Raw genomic sequence first — 16,514 nt, 5'->3', positions numbered from 1 at the left:
GCCCGAAACGGTCTCCTAAGCCCCTCCCCCCACAAGGAAGAATGAATGCGTGTGCATGAACAGTGATTGACACGCAGTAAGACACTCCCCCTGGCCCTGATTGGTGCATCTGAACAGGGAGCAGTGGATTTTTGCAAATCACACTACAGGCTGTAGGTGGTGCCAGAGGAGCCGGATTTTTTTTTTTTAATTACCGTCTTCATGTAGTTGGGGAGCGCGGGGCACAAAGTAACGCGGGGTTAAATGTAACACGGGTTTTTTAGATGGTTGCACAAGGTAGAACTGGATGTGCTTCAGGGCATGTAATGACATCGCCATTAGATGTGTTCCAGCCAATTTTGAATTCTGTTTACTTCTGCTGTCTCCGAGAGAGAGAAGAAATTGTGTTTTGGTGTCATAAAAGTATTTTTCGATTTCGAGTGTGTGAAAGTCAGTGTATCTAATCTTATATTGCCTTGAGCACCGTCCTCTTGGCTAAAACATTGTACCATTTTAAAAGATGTGACCATCGCTTAGCAAGTGCTAGCCAGTCCTGAGGTAAACGCGTCACAGCGGGGCTAGTTGTAACGCGGTGTTACAACTAAGCCGCACCTATAATTATATGCCATTTCTAATTCACAAAGTCTTTAATTTGCATTAATGTTTCAAAACCAAAATTTTGCAAGTATTTAAGTACAGCGTGAACAACTATGTATTACATTTCTTTTGTCCACAGAATGAGAATTGTTTTTATTATTATTTTTTACATTTTATTTTTATTATTTTTTAATAGATCCATAAATTAAACTATTATATTATGCAGAGTTTAGTAAAGATGTGTTTTATACAGTTTTATTAGGTGTATAGCACAATGCTATTGAATTATTTGTGTTAAATCCAACTTTTTAACAAGTGTTACAACTAACCCCCCATATGGGGCAGGTTGTAACATTTCACCTATCGCCACTCTCGGGGGAATTGTTCAAGAACGGTAGGTCCTACAAACAAACTTTCAGTGCACCTTTGTAGCAGAGATATGTATGTTGCTTGTATAAAAATATGAGCAGTAAAACTCAAATGGTTTGAGAAATATTTAGCTAAAACCAAAAAGTGTTACTTTGTGCCCCGCGCTCCCCTTCTACTGGAACATAGGGTCAGTTTCAACAAATATGACAGAAAGTTAGTTTTATAAGTCTTACCTACTGCACCTTTGAAGAAAAGTAAGGGCATCAACAAAGTCAGTGGGATTATTCATCCTCTGGGGACCATGAATATATGTACTAGATTTCATGGAAATCCATGCAATAGTTGCCGATGTATTTTAGTCTGGACCAAAGTGGTGGACTGACCAGCCGGCATAGCCTACTAACAATTGCTGCTAGCATGGCTTAAAACTCTACCAGGCGTCGAAATCAGGGGAAAGCAGCAGCAAATCCTCAAATTAAACATCAGCTTGATAGCCTACTTCATGACTTTTGTTTATTTTCATGAGAATTGCTTGACTTTGTAAATGTTATCTCTAAAGATTCCCCTTCCCCCCCCCCTACACACATACACACACTATTTATTTGAAATCATGTCTCAGTGGACATCTACTTCAGTCACTTCATTTCCAGTAAATTCTGCTAGGCCTACATCTTCAACACATCGAGGTATTTTTAGCCCGGCTTTGTCGTCTTTGTGGTCTTTGTGTTGTGTTCCTGTGTGTGGTTCAGCGTGTGGCACACAGCTCAGACGCACTGACAGGCAGAGGGGATCGGAGGCGTTTACAAAAAAAGCTGCCAGAGAATGAGAGAGAGAAATGAGGTCTCATCTAGATGGGGTCACCCCCATTCATAAGCAAACACAAACATCTACATTAAACGTGTGAGTGTGTGTGGGAGGAGGGGTGGACGGTGTGTTGCACTTTAGAGGATGTGATATGGTAATGATTAAAACATAAAAAAACACCATCACTGTGTGTGTGTGTGTGTGTGTGTGTGTGTGTGTGTATGCGCGTTTGCGTGTGTGCGCGTGCGTGTGTGTATGTGTGTGGGAGGAGGGGGTGGGGGCTGTGTTGCAAACACAATAGAGGATGTGATATGTTAATGATTAAAAGTGTTTTTTAAGAAGAAGAGGAGACATTACCTCAGGAGTTAGGTTACTTTCTAGTCGGATGCCAGATTATGTGTGACACCCAGCAGATCATCCATAGGATATAGGTGCTATTTTTGGCAAACAAAAGTAATATTTATACAAGCATTTTACAGACAAACAGCTTAAAATATGCGAAGAATTAGGTTTACAATATTAAATTAGTCTAAACTCTAAACTAGCCTAGTCTCCCTGCACCCAATTACATCAAAGTAGGCTATGTCAAGGAAAGTTATCTGGAAATTATTAGAAAATCAATAAAATCCATGGTGTTACTGAAATATTCCCCAAGGGGTGTAGCCTATTTAACCTCCCCGTGACAGTTGTCCTTCGGTTCGTTTTCTTACTTTCGCTTTAATTCCGTCTGTCAATAAAGACGACGTGGAAAGCATGGTGGAAAGCGCCAAACGGACTACAGCTTCCTGGATTCCCTAGGAAGAAAAAAAACTAGGGACTTTGTTTAAGCACTAAAGAAGAAGAGCCGCAGGCGGCAGCGGAGGAGTGCTGCTCGGTGTGCGCGGAGCGGACGGCGGAGGAATGGCGGTGTTTTTACTCGGAGGACGGTTCTTTAAATGCAGAACTGACGTTAAGAGAGTCATGAAAGAGTCATTCCAGTCGTACTGGTAACTGTTTTCTGTTTGATATTTGCATGTTTATATGCACGTTGAAATGTGGACTTTAACCACGGAGTGCTGCCGCCAGAAAACAGGAAATGCTTGCCCCGTTCTTTAGTCGTGTTCCTCTGAAGCCTAGTTTGATTTCTAAAGCCACTAGATGGCGGAGCATGTCCAGGCCATAGACTGGTAACTATACAGTCTATGGTCCAGGCAGACAGCGCCCCTTCACCCTTCTGTTGTCCTCGGCTCATACTTCACCCGTTTTAAATGTTTTCATTTCGGAAATGTGGCGTTCTTTTAGGGCAGCACCATGTGAGGAAAATATCTAATTGCGATTGTTTTATCTTATATTACGATTGCAATATGAGCCACGATATTGGAGGGAATTTTATTTTTGTATCATTATTCTTATTTTCCTTGAAAAATATTAAAGGTCCCATGGCATGAAAATTTCATTTCAGTTCCCCCCACCTGCCTATGGTCCCCAAGTGGCTGATAGGTGTAAACCGAGCCCTGGGTATCCTGCTCTGCCTTTGAGAAAATGAAAGCTCAGATGGACCGATCTGGAATCTTCTCCTTATGAGGTCATAAGGAGCAAGGTTACCTCCCCTTTCTCTGCTTTGCCCGCCCAGAGAATTTGGCCCACCCATGAGAGAGAGAGACATCATGGATTTCAAACAAGCAAAGTGGCAGTTGGTCAAGGCCACACCCCCACCCTCCACCTTGCCCCCCCCCCTCTCTCCTCCTCAATAGCTACAGACACAGAAATGGCACATACTAAGGTAAGCTCATTGTGGCACTAGCTCTAGCGGTTGTAATTCTGCACCAAGGCTGAATTTCGGGAAAGAGACTTCAGATACAGTATTGGAGGACCACTAAGGTCTATATAAAAGAGACTTCAGATACAGCATCAGGGGACCACTAAGGCCTATATAAAAGAGACTTCAGATACAGTATCAGGGGACCACTAAGGTCTATATAAAAGAGACTTCAGATACAGTATTAGGGGACCACTAAGGTCTATATAAAAGAGACTTCAGATACAGTATTAGGGGACCACTAAGGTCTATATAAAAGAGACTTCAGATACAGTATTAGGGGACCACTAAGGTTTATAAAAAAGAGACTTCAGATACAGTAGGGGACCACTAAGGTCTATATTAAAGAGACTTCAGATACAGTATTAGGGGACCACTAAGGTCTATATAAAAGCATCCAAAGAGCACCACGTCATGGGACCTTTAAAATAAAATAAAAATTAAATGATTATAATGTGATCTTTTTTTTTTTTCAAGGATCTGTACAAAACAAAGATTTTCTTCTTTAGTCCGTAGGATACACTTTGTAGGCTGGAGCACCACAATACTTAATTCAGAAGTGTTTGACACATGTTATGCCTTGAACAAAAATTGCGCGCCCCCTCCTCTTGCGATATCCCCCACCCCCGCGATTTGGATATTGCAGTAGTCCATATTGCGATTTGGATAAACCTGTGCTTAATTGTGCAGCCCAGTTTCTTTCAACCAAATTGCCCAAAAAACCACAGATGGTTCAATGATGAGCTCACAACTTTGATTGAATTGTTGGTGTTTTATTCAAATTCATAGGATAACATTTTATTTTTTTTAAATGGTTTCAAAACAGTATCCTGACTAAACTTTGACATTAACTATTCTGTGATTATCCATTAACATCCTCTGATCTTAACTATTAGTCAAAATTATTCATAATTTCTGCTTTTTTTTTTTTTTTTACTTAAAAAGGGGGTGTAATTTCACATAAATGAGGTTTGTTTAACCATGAATTCCAAGAATATAGGCTACTGGTGGTAGTTGGGGAAAAATTTTCAATTTTGACCCAAGAGGACAAAAAGTTCATGGTCGAGGGAAAGGGCCAATAGGTTTTGTTTCAACATTGGCGGGATGCAGAAAAGTTTCAGCGTCAAACACTTAATTCCTGCACTCTAAGAAATAAATCCGTAAAATAACAGAAAAAGTATTGGCAGCTTGTTACCCGGACTTTAGTCTATATCCACGACGTTCCACTTCTGGGATTGCTCCGTTGCCGACGGAAATTCCGCCGGATTTCACTCATTTAGGCCGGATATCCGTTGCCTTGGGCATTTTAAACTCTGGTGGATTTCTGAGGACTATGGTTAACTGCTCCTCAGATCTCTGCAGGGTAAATCCAGACAGCTAGCTAGACTATCTGTCCAATCAGAGTTTTCTGTTGCACGACTAAAACTACTTTTGAACGTACACATGTTCCACCAAAACAAGTTCCTTCCCGAGGCTATTTTGCAGAGGCGCTGTTGCTCCGTATGGAGCTTAGCGCCGCCCATGACGATTGTGATTGATATACAGAACATTTGTTAGGCCTATAAATAAAATGATCTCATACAAAGCTGCTCAGTTAGTAAACTTCTGAAAATGTGGAAAGAAACAGAATTCGGCAAAAAGGGACAACGTGGATTTAATCTCCCAAAACCAATCCTATTTTTTGAGGGGGACAAATCTACCTCTCCAGTATTAGATAGTCATGTAAAGTTGACTATTTAAACTGAAACCATATGCCAACATTCACACTATAATGAGCTAATTCTACAAGTCGTCATGCCTTGAAATGTTCAAAATATTTAAGAAAAATTGCTCAAAATATAGGTGTTCCGATACCGATACCAGTATCGGTATCGGAACATCTCTATTTTTGAGCCACTTTTCTATATTTTTTTAGTATACTGCCTAAAACGCTGGTATCGGTATCGGGACGTACTGGAGTTTATGCACCGATCTGATACCACGTAATAAAGCCCTAAAGAAAATCTACATTAAAGTAGTTAATTTATGTTCTTTTTCCGTTATAACTGACTGTCACACTGGATAATAAAAGAAAGTTCTGTGGCATTCATTGTTTGCGTTTGATTCATGTTTCACAAAGAGTTTAACCTGAGGCAGACTGACCACAAAGATAGAAATCATATCACATCCATACAGGTAGTATACAGTTGTTAACACATAATAAAATATATGACACACTGGTATCGGATCAGTACTCGGTATCTAAGTAAAAAAATAAAAAACATTTGTTGGCGAAAATAATTGTTATTCCTATTCTACGTTTTATATTAACTAGAATAAGGCATGGGCACTTTATTTTCAACGTTAAAACTCTGCTGAACCAACCAAATAACAACCCTGTGGAGCAGAAATCAGTGTTGATGTGTCGTGCCAAAATCTCGAACAAGTCCACACGACTTCTTCTCTACCGAATAAATTTCCTATGTGACATTTTTGTGATTTCATGACACTCCATCAGAGCAGTCATCGTCTGTGCAGCTTCATGTTTTATTCAAGTATCCTTGCTGACATGTTCAGCTCAGAGGTGAATGTTTAAAACGGAAGCTGCTATCACTTTTCTTTTTAACGCCAATGTTGTACCAATGTAACATTGTCATGTTAATGTGGCTGTAATTTTTGTCATATTTGATTTTGCTGTGACTGTCAAATGAAAGCCAATGTTTTTCAGAGCTATTCTATTCATTTCCACCACCGTGACCATTACTGCCACAGTCTACCTGTCTGTGTCCCTGCAGCTCTTCGCTGGCCTCGGGCAGGCAGCATGTTAACGGAGTGGATCTGTACTACGAGCAGACCGGCACAGGGAAACACGCTGTGCTGTTGATTCCTGGTGCTCTGGGTAAATACAACAACAACATCTCTTAGTCTTTCTGACAAGATCTCTCTCTCTCTCTCTCTCTCTCTCTCTCTCTCTCTCTCTCTCTCTCTCTCTCTCTCTCTCTCTCTCTCTCACACACACAAACACACACAAACACACACACAAACACACACACACACACACACACACACTCACTCACTCACACAGTATCTCTGCCTCATGTCCGTCTACATCAGGGGTGTCAAACTCATTTTCACTAAGGGCCACACTGGAAAAAGAGAATCAGACCAAGGGCCAGACATGGAGAGTTTATTGACATGCTTTTGTTACTGCGTGTCACTTTTTTTTTTTTTACATTTTGGTAGCTTTTTTCCTCATTTTTTGTTGTTTTTGTTCCAACTTTTTTGTGGCTTTCTCAGACATTTGTCACCTTTTTTGTAAATGTGTTGCCTTTTCCAACATTTTTGTACGCTTTTTGTCGCATTTTTGTTGAGATGAAGCCCTACAAAAGTCATCAAAAGAGTTCCTTCGCCATCATAGAATTTAGCAAATCAAGCAAAACAATGATACATTTTTTTAACAACAACCTGTTTCACAGCCTGAATATGAAAACTCTCTGCTTCTTCTGGGGGGGATTTCTGAGTCTCAGAGTTGGCAAATCTGACATATTTTGCTTTGAATGTCATATAATTGCAGTTTAAAAAAAACACTTTCCTGTGTTTGTGGCTTGGCGCACAAATAGGTGGGCCAAAATTGATTGTGAACCCAAATTGATATACGGGCCGGACCTAAATCAGCAAGGGGTCGGATTTGGCCCACGGGCCTTGAGTTTAACACATGTGGTCTACATGTACGTCTTCTAAGCTTGTGAAAACCTCTCCTTCCACAGGGTGCATTTGGACTGATTTTGGACCTCAGCTGAAGTCTCTGAATAAGGAACGCTTCACTGTAGTGGGCTGGGATCCCCGTGGTTACGGACAATCCCGCCCCCCAGACAGAGACTTCCCCCCTGATTTCTTTGAGAGGGATGCAAAGGATGCAGTGGATCTTATGAAGGTCTTATCAGTCTGTTGATCAGCTAAATGAAAAGCACAGGCTAATACATGGTTTCAGAAGAATAGAGAAAACACTGAAATGTCCTTTTTGATGCACTTAATAGATTTAAAATGAACAAATCAAAGCATTTTGCTGTTGCACAATTGATCTTTACATGTTAAAGCACAAATCCTACCTCAAAATGCCTCCTCTGATCTGTACTTTATCTAAGAAAATAAGCTTTAACAGTCAAATAGTGTCTGATTGTCACTCCATTATGTGCTGCATAGAGGAAGCACGTTATAGCATCCTCACTGTTTTTTTTTTACACTGATGATAGTCCTGATTGCTAAATCTATGCTCTCGGTTAATCTGTGCACACAAATGTCCACATCAGTATTTTCCATAGTTTACTGTGATTTAATACAAATAATAATAATAATAATTTTGATGATTCTGATTCTGAAAAGATGCCATTCACCTTAAACCCTCTGAGGACAAAAGACGCACCGGCGAGTCCAAGCGATGTTTGACAACAGTCCTTCTCAAAAACCGATATTTCAAAATTTCATTTTATACATGATGTATATACTATTTTATTCATATATTATGCTACCATTGTGAACCCAAGACTTTTGTAAACTCATTTCAAGCACCAAAACAATTGAGTTTAGGTTTGTGTTCACAAGAGATTTGAGAAATTTCAAAAAGCGAACATCAACTTTTCAGCTTTAGGGCCAAATTATCGCTATACACATTGCTCTGGAACAAATTTGGGCCTCACATTACAGAAAGCTGAGTCTGTTCTGAACATTTTGATATGAAAGACATGGAGATCAGGTTATATGCAAATATCCTTAAAATGTGAATTTAAAAAGAAATGTAAAAATGCCCCTAGACCTCAGAGGGTTAAGCAAATATGTGCTTTGATCACATAAATTTGCGATGGGACGAATGAAAGCTAATTAATAGTATTTTCCATTTCATCGGCAGGCATTGGGCTTTGGCAAGTTCTCTCTGCTGGGGTGGAGTGACGGAGGGATCACCGCTCTGATCGCAGCAGCGAAGAACCCCGACCTGATCAGCAAGATGGTTGTATGGGGAAGCAATGCCTTTGTTTCCCAGCAGGACCTCAAGCTTTACAATGGTAATGTGCCCACGTAGTCCCAAACTGTGTGAACTGTGCATGGTGCCATCTTTCTTAACTGTGTATGTTGTGTGTCCATGGCAACACATAGCGGTGCGTGATGTCTCCAAGTGGAGTGCGAGGATGAGGAAGCCCATGGAGGAGGTGTATGGAGCACAAGTCTTTGCTAAAACCTGGGAGGCCTGGGGGGATGGGATCGCACAGTTTGCCAAAAGACCAGAAGGTACTGAATCCATGTTTGATTTAATTTATATAGCACATTTAAAAAAACAACAGTGTTACATATACGACAAAATAAGTAAAAAAGACATGCAAAGGAAACCCAGAAAACCCTCAAGGGGCTTGACATGTTGGGTTCCCTAAAATAATTCAACGTAAGGTAGCATATAGAAAATAAAAACATGCAAAACACAGTCTATGCAAAAAGGGACAGAAGAAAGGAACAATTAAATGAGGAGAGAAAGTAAAGAATGAAGAAAGAGAATAGGAAAAGTAAAGAGACAAGAGACATGTCAGGCTACTGATACAGTAAAATATTTTGGGGGCAGGCTGGGCTGCTTTTTCGAGTGGGATAATTTTGAAATTGATTATGAAGGTTAAAAAGATTGCAAAAAATAGGATGTAGGGTTTTGTTTAATGAACCATGAAGAAATTGGGCAACTTAGATTGCTGTTACAGACTCATTACACAAGTGGCGTTGAAACTGAAAACCATCAGAAATAACCAAATCAAGAGATGGAAGGGAAATGCTTTATAGTCATAATGCAATTATCAGAGGTGTAAAAAGTATTCACATTCATTCAAGTACAGATACTAGGGTTTGAAAAGACTTCTGTAGAAGTTGAAGTATCGACTCAAGCTTTTTACTCAAGTTAAAGTGTAAAAGTACTGGTTGCAAAACTACTTAAAGTATAAAAGTAAAAGTAATGTAAGGGGAAAAAAATGGCATTAAGGACAAAAGCTTAGCCCGCCCCACAGGGGCCTATAGTGCATTACCCCACCTCCACAAAAAAACATTTTTCTAAAGGCCATAATGACTATAATAATGTTATATTAAAATCATACGTGCAAACTCAGAAGGGCTGAAAAAGGTGACACATCTCTGAGTCTGTGTTTTTCAGACAAGGGCTGCTACAGTCTGGTGTTACAATCCTCTCCAGTGAAATACAGACACACTTTTACACCGTTTAGCTGTCAGCATTTTAACCGTGTTTACTCCAGCTGCTAGCTAACGCTAGGCTAACGTTACCTGCTGCCGACTGTAGTGTTAACTAGCGTCCCGTGCGGCGATGTTTCAGTTCCCTCTAGCGTCCGTTTTCGGAGCATCAGAGAGAAGCGCAGTCATTTAAGTGGCACCTAAATAAGGCAACGAAATCCCCGTTGCTATTGGGTCCGGTAGATAACGGTCGTTAAGGCACCGGTGCTGTATTAGCACCGGGTCTGTGCAGGTGTGATGGATCGCGTACAAACCAATAGGGTGTCGGAATGGTATATGTTTATACTTCTCATTCAACCACAATCAAATTCACTCTCTCCGGATGGTGCGATTTATCTGGATAGGTTTTTGGTTGTTTTTGTGGGAGTTTTTTTTGGTTGATGACAAGCCGGTATGAAAACAAATTGAAATAGGAATAACGAGGCTATTTTTAAAATGTAAGGAGTAGAAAGTACAGATAATTACGTGAAAATGTAAGGAGTAGAAGTAAAAAGTCTGCTGTAAAATAATTACTCCAGTAATGTATAGATACCCAAAATTTCTACTTAAGTAAGGTAACAAAGTATTTGTACTTCGTTACTTGACACCTCTGGCAATTATGAGGGAAGTTTTTATGATGATTGTAAAGTTCTGATAATATATAGTTACTGTGAGTTTGCAGTGTTTTGCATAGCGGATGTGTCGCAAGAAACACAAAACTGATGGAATTTAGGACAGAAGATATTTATTTTTGCCACAAGATCTCTACTACTTTTCATACACAAGGAACATATGGAGAAGTAGAAGGGAAGTCGGACAGTACAGACATCCACCAATGCATGCCCTATCTCGCAATGTTAATGCAGTGGGAATTTTCCCAGTCGGGAACAAATCTTGCAGATTATTCCGACAGGACATGAATGCAGCAATAACGCCCTATCTCACAATGGTAACGAAAGCGACAAATAATTTGTGTACCCTATGGCGTTATATATGTACCCACCCTTGGATTCGGATCCGCTGCAGAATGAATTGGCTTCTTCCTTTGCCCATGCTACAGCCTTCCACCAAGTGTCCTAACTTGGCCGGTAGTTTTTTACACAATCCTGTTGAAAGACGAACAGATAACCCAACAACCATGAGCTGAAAACATGACCTCCTTGGAGGCAGAGATACATTTGAGATGCTCCTTCATTTTGTTATGTTCCAATAAAAGTCAGCTGAAAATATGATTGATTGAAAATGTTTTCTTAAATGTCATCTGGTCAGGGAGTATCTGCTTGGAGCTTCTGCCCCGAATCAGCTGTCCAACCCTCATCATCCACGGAGAGAAAGACCCCATGGTGCCCAGCTTCCACCCACAGTGCCTCCTCAAACACATCAAGGGATCACGGTGAGATGAGATCACACACACACACACACACACACATACACACACACACATTATGAGCATACAATGTATTTTTATTGTCACTTGTAAGACTAAGGAAACTGTACAAATGTATCCATCCATCCATCAATGGATACATATAATCCATCTTGGTCTACTTATTGTTGTTTGGCTTTCTTTAACTGCATGTCTAAATTTGTATTTTTCAACACACAACACATACGTATGTAGGGCTGGGCCATAATGATAGAAATAAGAGTATATTTCCAGTAGTGATATAGGTCATCGATTGGTGAAAATGGTTAAGACTGCACTTACAGAGCTTTTCTCCCTTAGCAGACAATAAGCTTTACAATTTCATCTCATTCACCTATATACACACACACAAACACACACACACACACACACACACACACACACACACACACTTAAACAACAACAAAATAACAATGACCTTTTTTTGTTCCAAATCTAGATTACACCTGATGCCAGAGGGTAAACACAATCTCCACCTGAGGTACGCTGATGAATTCAACCGACTGGTGGAAGACTTTCTGGGAAACTGATTGATCAATTAACACTGTGAAATGACGACTGATCGTGGAAGTCGCCAGGGTAACTAGCAAATATGTACACTTAGTGACTTAAATTTTGTTATTGATTATTTAATTTGTACTCTGTTTTCATGAAGCATCCATTGTAAAATAACTGTATATTTAACTTTCAAATTTCAGTGTTCATTTTTTCTCATTTACGCTAATGTTACACTGCAGTTATTTAAAAAAAATATAAAATAAAAAAAAGAGCTGTGACATTAGCTCCTAAGGAGGTTTCGGTTAAGTTAAAGTAAGATCTAATATCACAACACTGAAATTAAGATTTGGCAAATTGTCAGTAACATTAGTTATTCATTTTGGTGATTACAGGAGTGATGTTAATGATTTCATATTGAAAATGATTTTTGAGCATTAATAAAGCTATTTCATACCATTTAAAAGCCCTTTATTTAAGTGTAACCTATGCTACTTTACATGAGGATTTATATTTAAGTTACACAGTAAGCAGTGGTGGAACGTAACTAAGTACATTTACTCAAGACCTGTATGCTACATCATTACAACTTTGAGGTATTTTTTTGAGTATTTAAATTTTCATGCTACTTTTATACTTCTGCTACACTACATCTCAGAGGGAAATGTTGTGCTTTTTACTCCTCTACATTTATTTGACAACTTTGGTTACTTTGCACATTCCGATTATTGATACAAAATATAATCAACTAATACATTATGATGTAGGCTAAAATTATGGATTTAGCCACCCAGCATAAATTTAATGTAGTTAAAATGAGCTTCACATTTCCCAGTTGCAATACTAAAGTGATGAACACATTAATGCATCGATAATTATAATCATATATGATTCTGAAATTTACTATTCTGCATAATGTACATTTTTATGCTAATACTTTTGTACTCATTTAAAATACAAGGACTTTTACTTGTAACAGTATTTCTACACTGTGTTATTATTGTTACTTTTAAGTAAAAAAATTTAGTACGTCTTCCACCACTGACAGGTGTCTTTTTGTGGCGTTTTTTTAATGGTCAAGATCAGTTGCTCTGGTTCTGCACATCGCATTGACGATCGATTGCTTTGGGCTGCCATCTTCCTTTCACCAGGAAATAGCTCTTTCTGTTTCTGTTAGCAGCTAGCACGAGTTCAAATGGTTGCTAGCTAGAGTTAAACAACAACAACAAAACAACAACAACAACCACAACCAAAATGAACGACACACAAAACGGAGCGGTGTTTGAGGCCATTACGGTGCACAACTTTTCGGAGAAGATTTTGGAGCAGGTCATACACTTCCATGTGATGAAGCTCAGCGGAGGGTTCTTCCTGTGGGTCGGTTCGAGTCCGGTTCTGTCCAACCTCGCGGTGTCAATGAGCAGCAGATATGTAAGGAAATACAACCAAATGTTTAACTACTAGTTACTACCACTAGTACTTTTATTTAAGTACTTTACTTGAGTACACATTTGAGGTACTTGTACTTGAGTCTTTTCCTGTCACTCACTCTGTTATTCTACTAGCTAGATAGCTAGCTACGTCTTGAGATGTTTATCAAAGGAATGCTAACGTTATTAGGCTAATGTTACTTTTTTGATATTTATGGGAAGGCTGTTCAGTCACAGTTTCAGTCCACACTGTTATAAAAGATATTTTATCCCACTCGTGTATGATAACAGAAGTTTAAGTGATAAAACCAGGGTCTGCCCCATGTTCCCACAGCCCTATGGTCCCACAGCCCTATGGTCCCACAGCCCTATGTTACCACAGCCCCATGGTCCCACAGCCCCATGGTCCCACAGCCCTATGTTACCACAGCCCTATGTTCCCACAGCCCTATGTTACCACAGCCCCATGGTCCCACAGCCCCATGGTCCCACAGCCCTATGTTACCACAGCCCCATGTTCCCACAGCCCCATGTTCCCACAGCCCCATGGTCCCACAGCCCCATGGTCCCACAGCCCCATGTTCCCACAGCCCCATGGTCCCACAGCCCTATGGTCCCACAGCCCTATGTTTTTAAATTTCTAAGATTTTTCTTAAAATTAGGCCCTATGTTAGGGTAAGGGTTACATTCCATCTGTAGTCCATTGCTATTGGATAATAGGTTGGTGTAATTGGTTACCAAATTGGGAGAAAGGGGGATAAAATCTGATACAAATTAATGAAAAAGGAAATGTGGGAACATAGGGACTCATTTTGAAAAAAATCTTAGAAATGTGGGTACATAGGGCTGCACAGGCACGCTCCCATAAAACAGAAACAATGTTACGATGTACAGAGCTTGGGATGATCTTTTCGGTACCGATACTGTAGTACATTTATCTCCTTCCTGTGCAGTGGGTATCTGGGGGTATTAAAATATTGTGGGCAGTATTGTTAATCAAAAAGTAGGACTGATGTTTAAGTAAGAATGGATTTTTATATGATTTTTGTATCAGTGTATAAACCTGACATATTATCCAAAAAATAGACATGCTTATTTTATACATTAACACCTAATTGATTCTATATATTAGATTAGATTATATCATACATTGCTCACGTCTAGCTTTCATGGTTAAATACCGAAAGGGAAAGGTGGGAAAACATGTTTGTGATCTGGATGAGTTGATCCTCTAAGAGGAAGGCACTGTCGCTCTGTTGCATAGTGGTGACCTGGAATTTGAATGTTGAAGTCCCTATGATTCAATATTATTCCAGCACAGTGCCACTCGTTGGGTAATGGGTCCTTAGCAGGCAAAATACAATACATATTTTCCTTGACATCTTCTGACTTTACCACAAACCACAGAGACAACAAAGCTGAACCCAATTGGGAACACTTGGCCTGACAAACAGATATGAAAGTAAAAGATTTTGGATGCCAGAGAGCTAATGATTTCTGTCCTGGAAGAAAGACCAACCGCTGTTCTGCTCATCATTTGTTTTGTCTGCAGGATTCGATGCCTTTATCTACATTAGTCATGGGGGACCCATCCAATACTGCTTCAAATTCCTTGGCACAGAGATTAGGTAATGATGTATGACTTTGCATTTAAATGTGTGCGTTTCATTATTGCTGCTAATGTAGAAAGTTATAATAAGTTAATATAAAGCTGTTGTGTCGTTATATTTTGTGGATATTTAAAATGTTTTTGTATGGGGGCGATCTCTAGCTCACCCAGTATGTTTTAGCTCATTTGCTAGAATCCACTTATAATCTACTTTACTGCGAACAGTTCTCCAAATCCTGCTGTTGCTAGTCATCCTTCACCGTAACCGTTTTTAGTGTTGTTAGAGCGCTTGTTAATGAAGTTGCAAGTGTGGATAAATTTGAAAAGTCTATGTACTATGCAGTGTTGGAAGAAATACAGTAAAAGTAGAAATACCACAGCTTAAAAATACTCCATTACAAGTAATAGTCCTGACTTCAAAATGCCACTTAAAAGTAAAAGTGTAGAAGTATTACCAGCCAAATGTACGCATCACATGTAAAAGTACTCATTATGCGGAATATCTCCTTCCACAGTTTTGTTAGTCGTTATTACAGAATATTATTTTATTCCACGTTTATCATTAACAAATACATGGAAGAGCATTTGAATGTTGTAGTTTGTCAATGTGGAGCCATTTTTAGATAAACAATTATGTCAAAATTGTACTTAAGTGCAGTACTTAAAGCAGTAAATGTACATTCCACCACCGCCACAAATCGATAACACAGGTTTTCCATAAATAAAGCGACAATAATGTTCACTATGATATGTTGAAGATGTCTTCACATGTTGATTTTCATACCACCCCAAATGTAACTAAAACCAGAGGCTTCTTGGAATGTGTAAAAAACACACAAGCATCCTTTGGAGCGCTCGTATGGTATTGAAAAATAGACATTGTAGCGAACAGGCTAAAACATACAAAACACTGACAAGGTCCATTAACCAAAAAAATAATTCGGAGTCTCCATGACTTCCAAGACTGAGAACTTCGGCGTAACTGTATACTGTAGCTAATCATTTAGTGCTCTTGCTAAACTAAAAGTGAAATAAATGTCTTGTTTCTGTCTGTTTTTGCAGCAAAGAAGACCAAAAAGCAAGTATTTGTGAGTTACAGTCTTCCGATGACAGACTCCAACCTCAGTCTTTCGGTGGAGAACAGGATCAAAAAGGAGCTGGAGCTTCACCCGGAACACTTTTGATTGTTTATTGAACTCTTGTTTTGTGTAGAACTGAGGCCGTGTAGGAAGCAGAGCAACGGTCAAGTAGCAGGTGCTTCTCCTTCTTTTTCTTTGGACTGACATAACTCATTCTAATACTGTAATCGAACTCCCACACAACGACCACACACAGTCACATCAACGTGTTCTTTTATTGACATAATAAATTAAGTGGTTTATTATCAAAACATGTAGAGGCCTATGGCTTTTTGTACAAATGCATCATATTAAAAAAATAACACTTAGAAAACAGCATTAGTGGGATTTTCTTCTTTCCTCCGAGCGTTTTAACTGTTGAAAACATACAAACTAGTAAACCATACAGGGTGTTTAAAATACGTGCTGTGTACTAAATATGATTTTTAAAAATGTAGGATGTTTGGATTCAGGTATATATGGATGAAAAATGGGATGTATTATCTATTCAATGTGCTTATCGTCCTATGAATGAATGGTACATGGATACATACCTTACGTTTTTATGCAGTCCTAAGGGAAACGTACGTAGTACAGTGTATAAATGTACGCTAATCACAACTAGGCCAGGTCTGCGCAGGCTACGCTGCTCTAT

The 16,514-nt window shown here is 39.3% G+C and overlaps 2 protein-coding genes and 1 long non-coding RNA gene across 3 annotated transcripts; 2 read left to right on the top strand and 1 right to left on the bottom strand.

The window, feature by feature from the left end:
* Positions 1-1,595: 1,595 nt before the first annotated feature.
* On the bottom strand, positions 1,596-2,501 carry LOC120566054. Its single transcript, XR_005640327.1, has 3 exons — positions 2,460-2,501; positions 2,107-2,183; positions 1,596-1,757 (listed from the first exon to the last, which is right to left on the bottom strand). It is a non-coding gene; the product is annotated as an uncharacterized LOC120566054 (long non-coding RNA).
* Positions 2,461-12,161, top strand: bphl (biphenyl hydrolase like). Its single transcript, XM_039812273.1, has 7 exons — positions 2,461-2,735; positions 6,322-6,425; positions 7,294-7,460; positions 8,433-8,586; positions 8,678-8,809; positions 11,051-11,174; positions 11,647-12,161. The coding sequence occupies exons 1-7, from the start codon at positions 2,650-2,652 to the stop codon at positions 11,735-11,737; spliced, it is 858 nt and encodes a 285-aa protein (XP_039668207.1). The 5' UTR covers positions 2,461-2,649; the 3' UTR covers positions 11,738-12,161.
* Positions 12,162-12,810: 649 nt separating this feature from the next.
* psmg4 (proteasome (prosome, macropain) assembly chaperone 4) lies at positions 12,811-16,195 on the top strand. Its single transcript, XM_039811824.1, has 3 exons — positions 12,811-13,133; positions 14,685-14,760; positions 15,804-16,195. Exons 1-3 carry the CDS (start codon positions 12,957-12,959, stop codon positions 15,923-15,925), a joined length of 375 nt encoding a protein of 124 aa, XP_039667758.1. The 5' UTR covers positions 12,811-12,956; the 3' UTR covers positions 15,926-16,195.
* The last annotated feature ends 319 nt before the right edge of the window (positions 16,196-16,514 follow it).

Source organism: Perca fluviatilis, chromosome 9 (assembly GCF_010015445.1).
Source record: "Perca fluviatilis chromosome 9, GENO_Pfluv_1.0, whole genome shotgun sequence".
NCBI lineage: Eukaryota > Metazoa > Chordata > Actinopteri > Perciformes > Percidae > Perca > Perca fluviatilis.
The sequence above is the reverse complement of the archived record's forward strand: the minus strand, read 5'-3'. Positions and strand labels throughout refer to the sequence as shown.

Coding starts and splice junctions, on each gene's coding strand:
- bphl (XM_039812273.1), top strand. CDS start 2,650: ATGGCGGTGTTTTTACTCGGAGGACGGTTCTTTAAATGCAGAACTGAC. Junction 8,587..8,677: donor GGACCTCAAGCTTTACAATG/GTAATGTGCCCA, acceptor GGCAACACATAG/CGGTGCGTGATGTCTCCAAG. Junction 11,175..11,646: donor AAACACATCAAGGGATCACG/GTGAGATGAGAT, acceptor TTCCAAATCTAG/ATTACACCTGATGCCAGAGG.
- psmg4 (XM_039811824.1), top strand. CDS start 12,957: ATGAACGACACACAAAACGGAGCGGTGTTTGAGGCCATTACGGTGCAC. Junction 13,134..14,684: donor TGTCAATGAGCAGCAGATAT/GTAAGGAAATAC, acceptor TTTTGTCTGCAG/GATTCGATGCCTTTATCTAC. Junction 14,761..15,803: donor TTCCTTGGCACAGAGATTAG/GTAATGATGTAT, acceptor CTGTTTTTGCAG/CAAAGAAGACCAAAAAGCAA.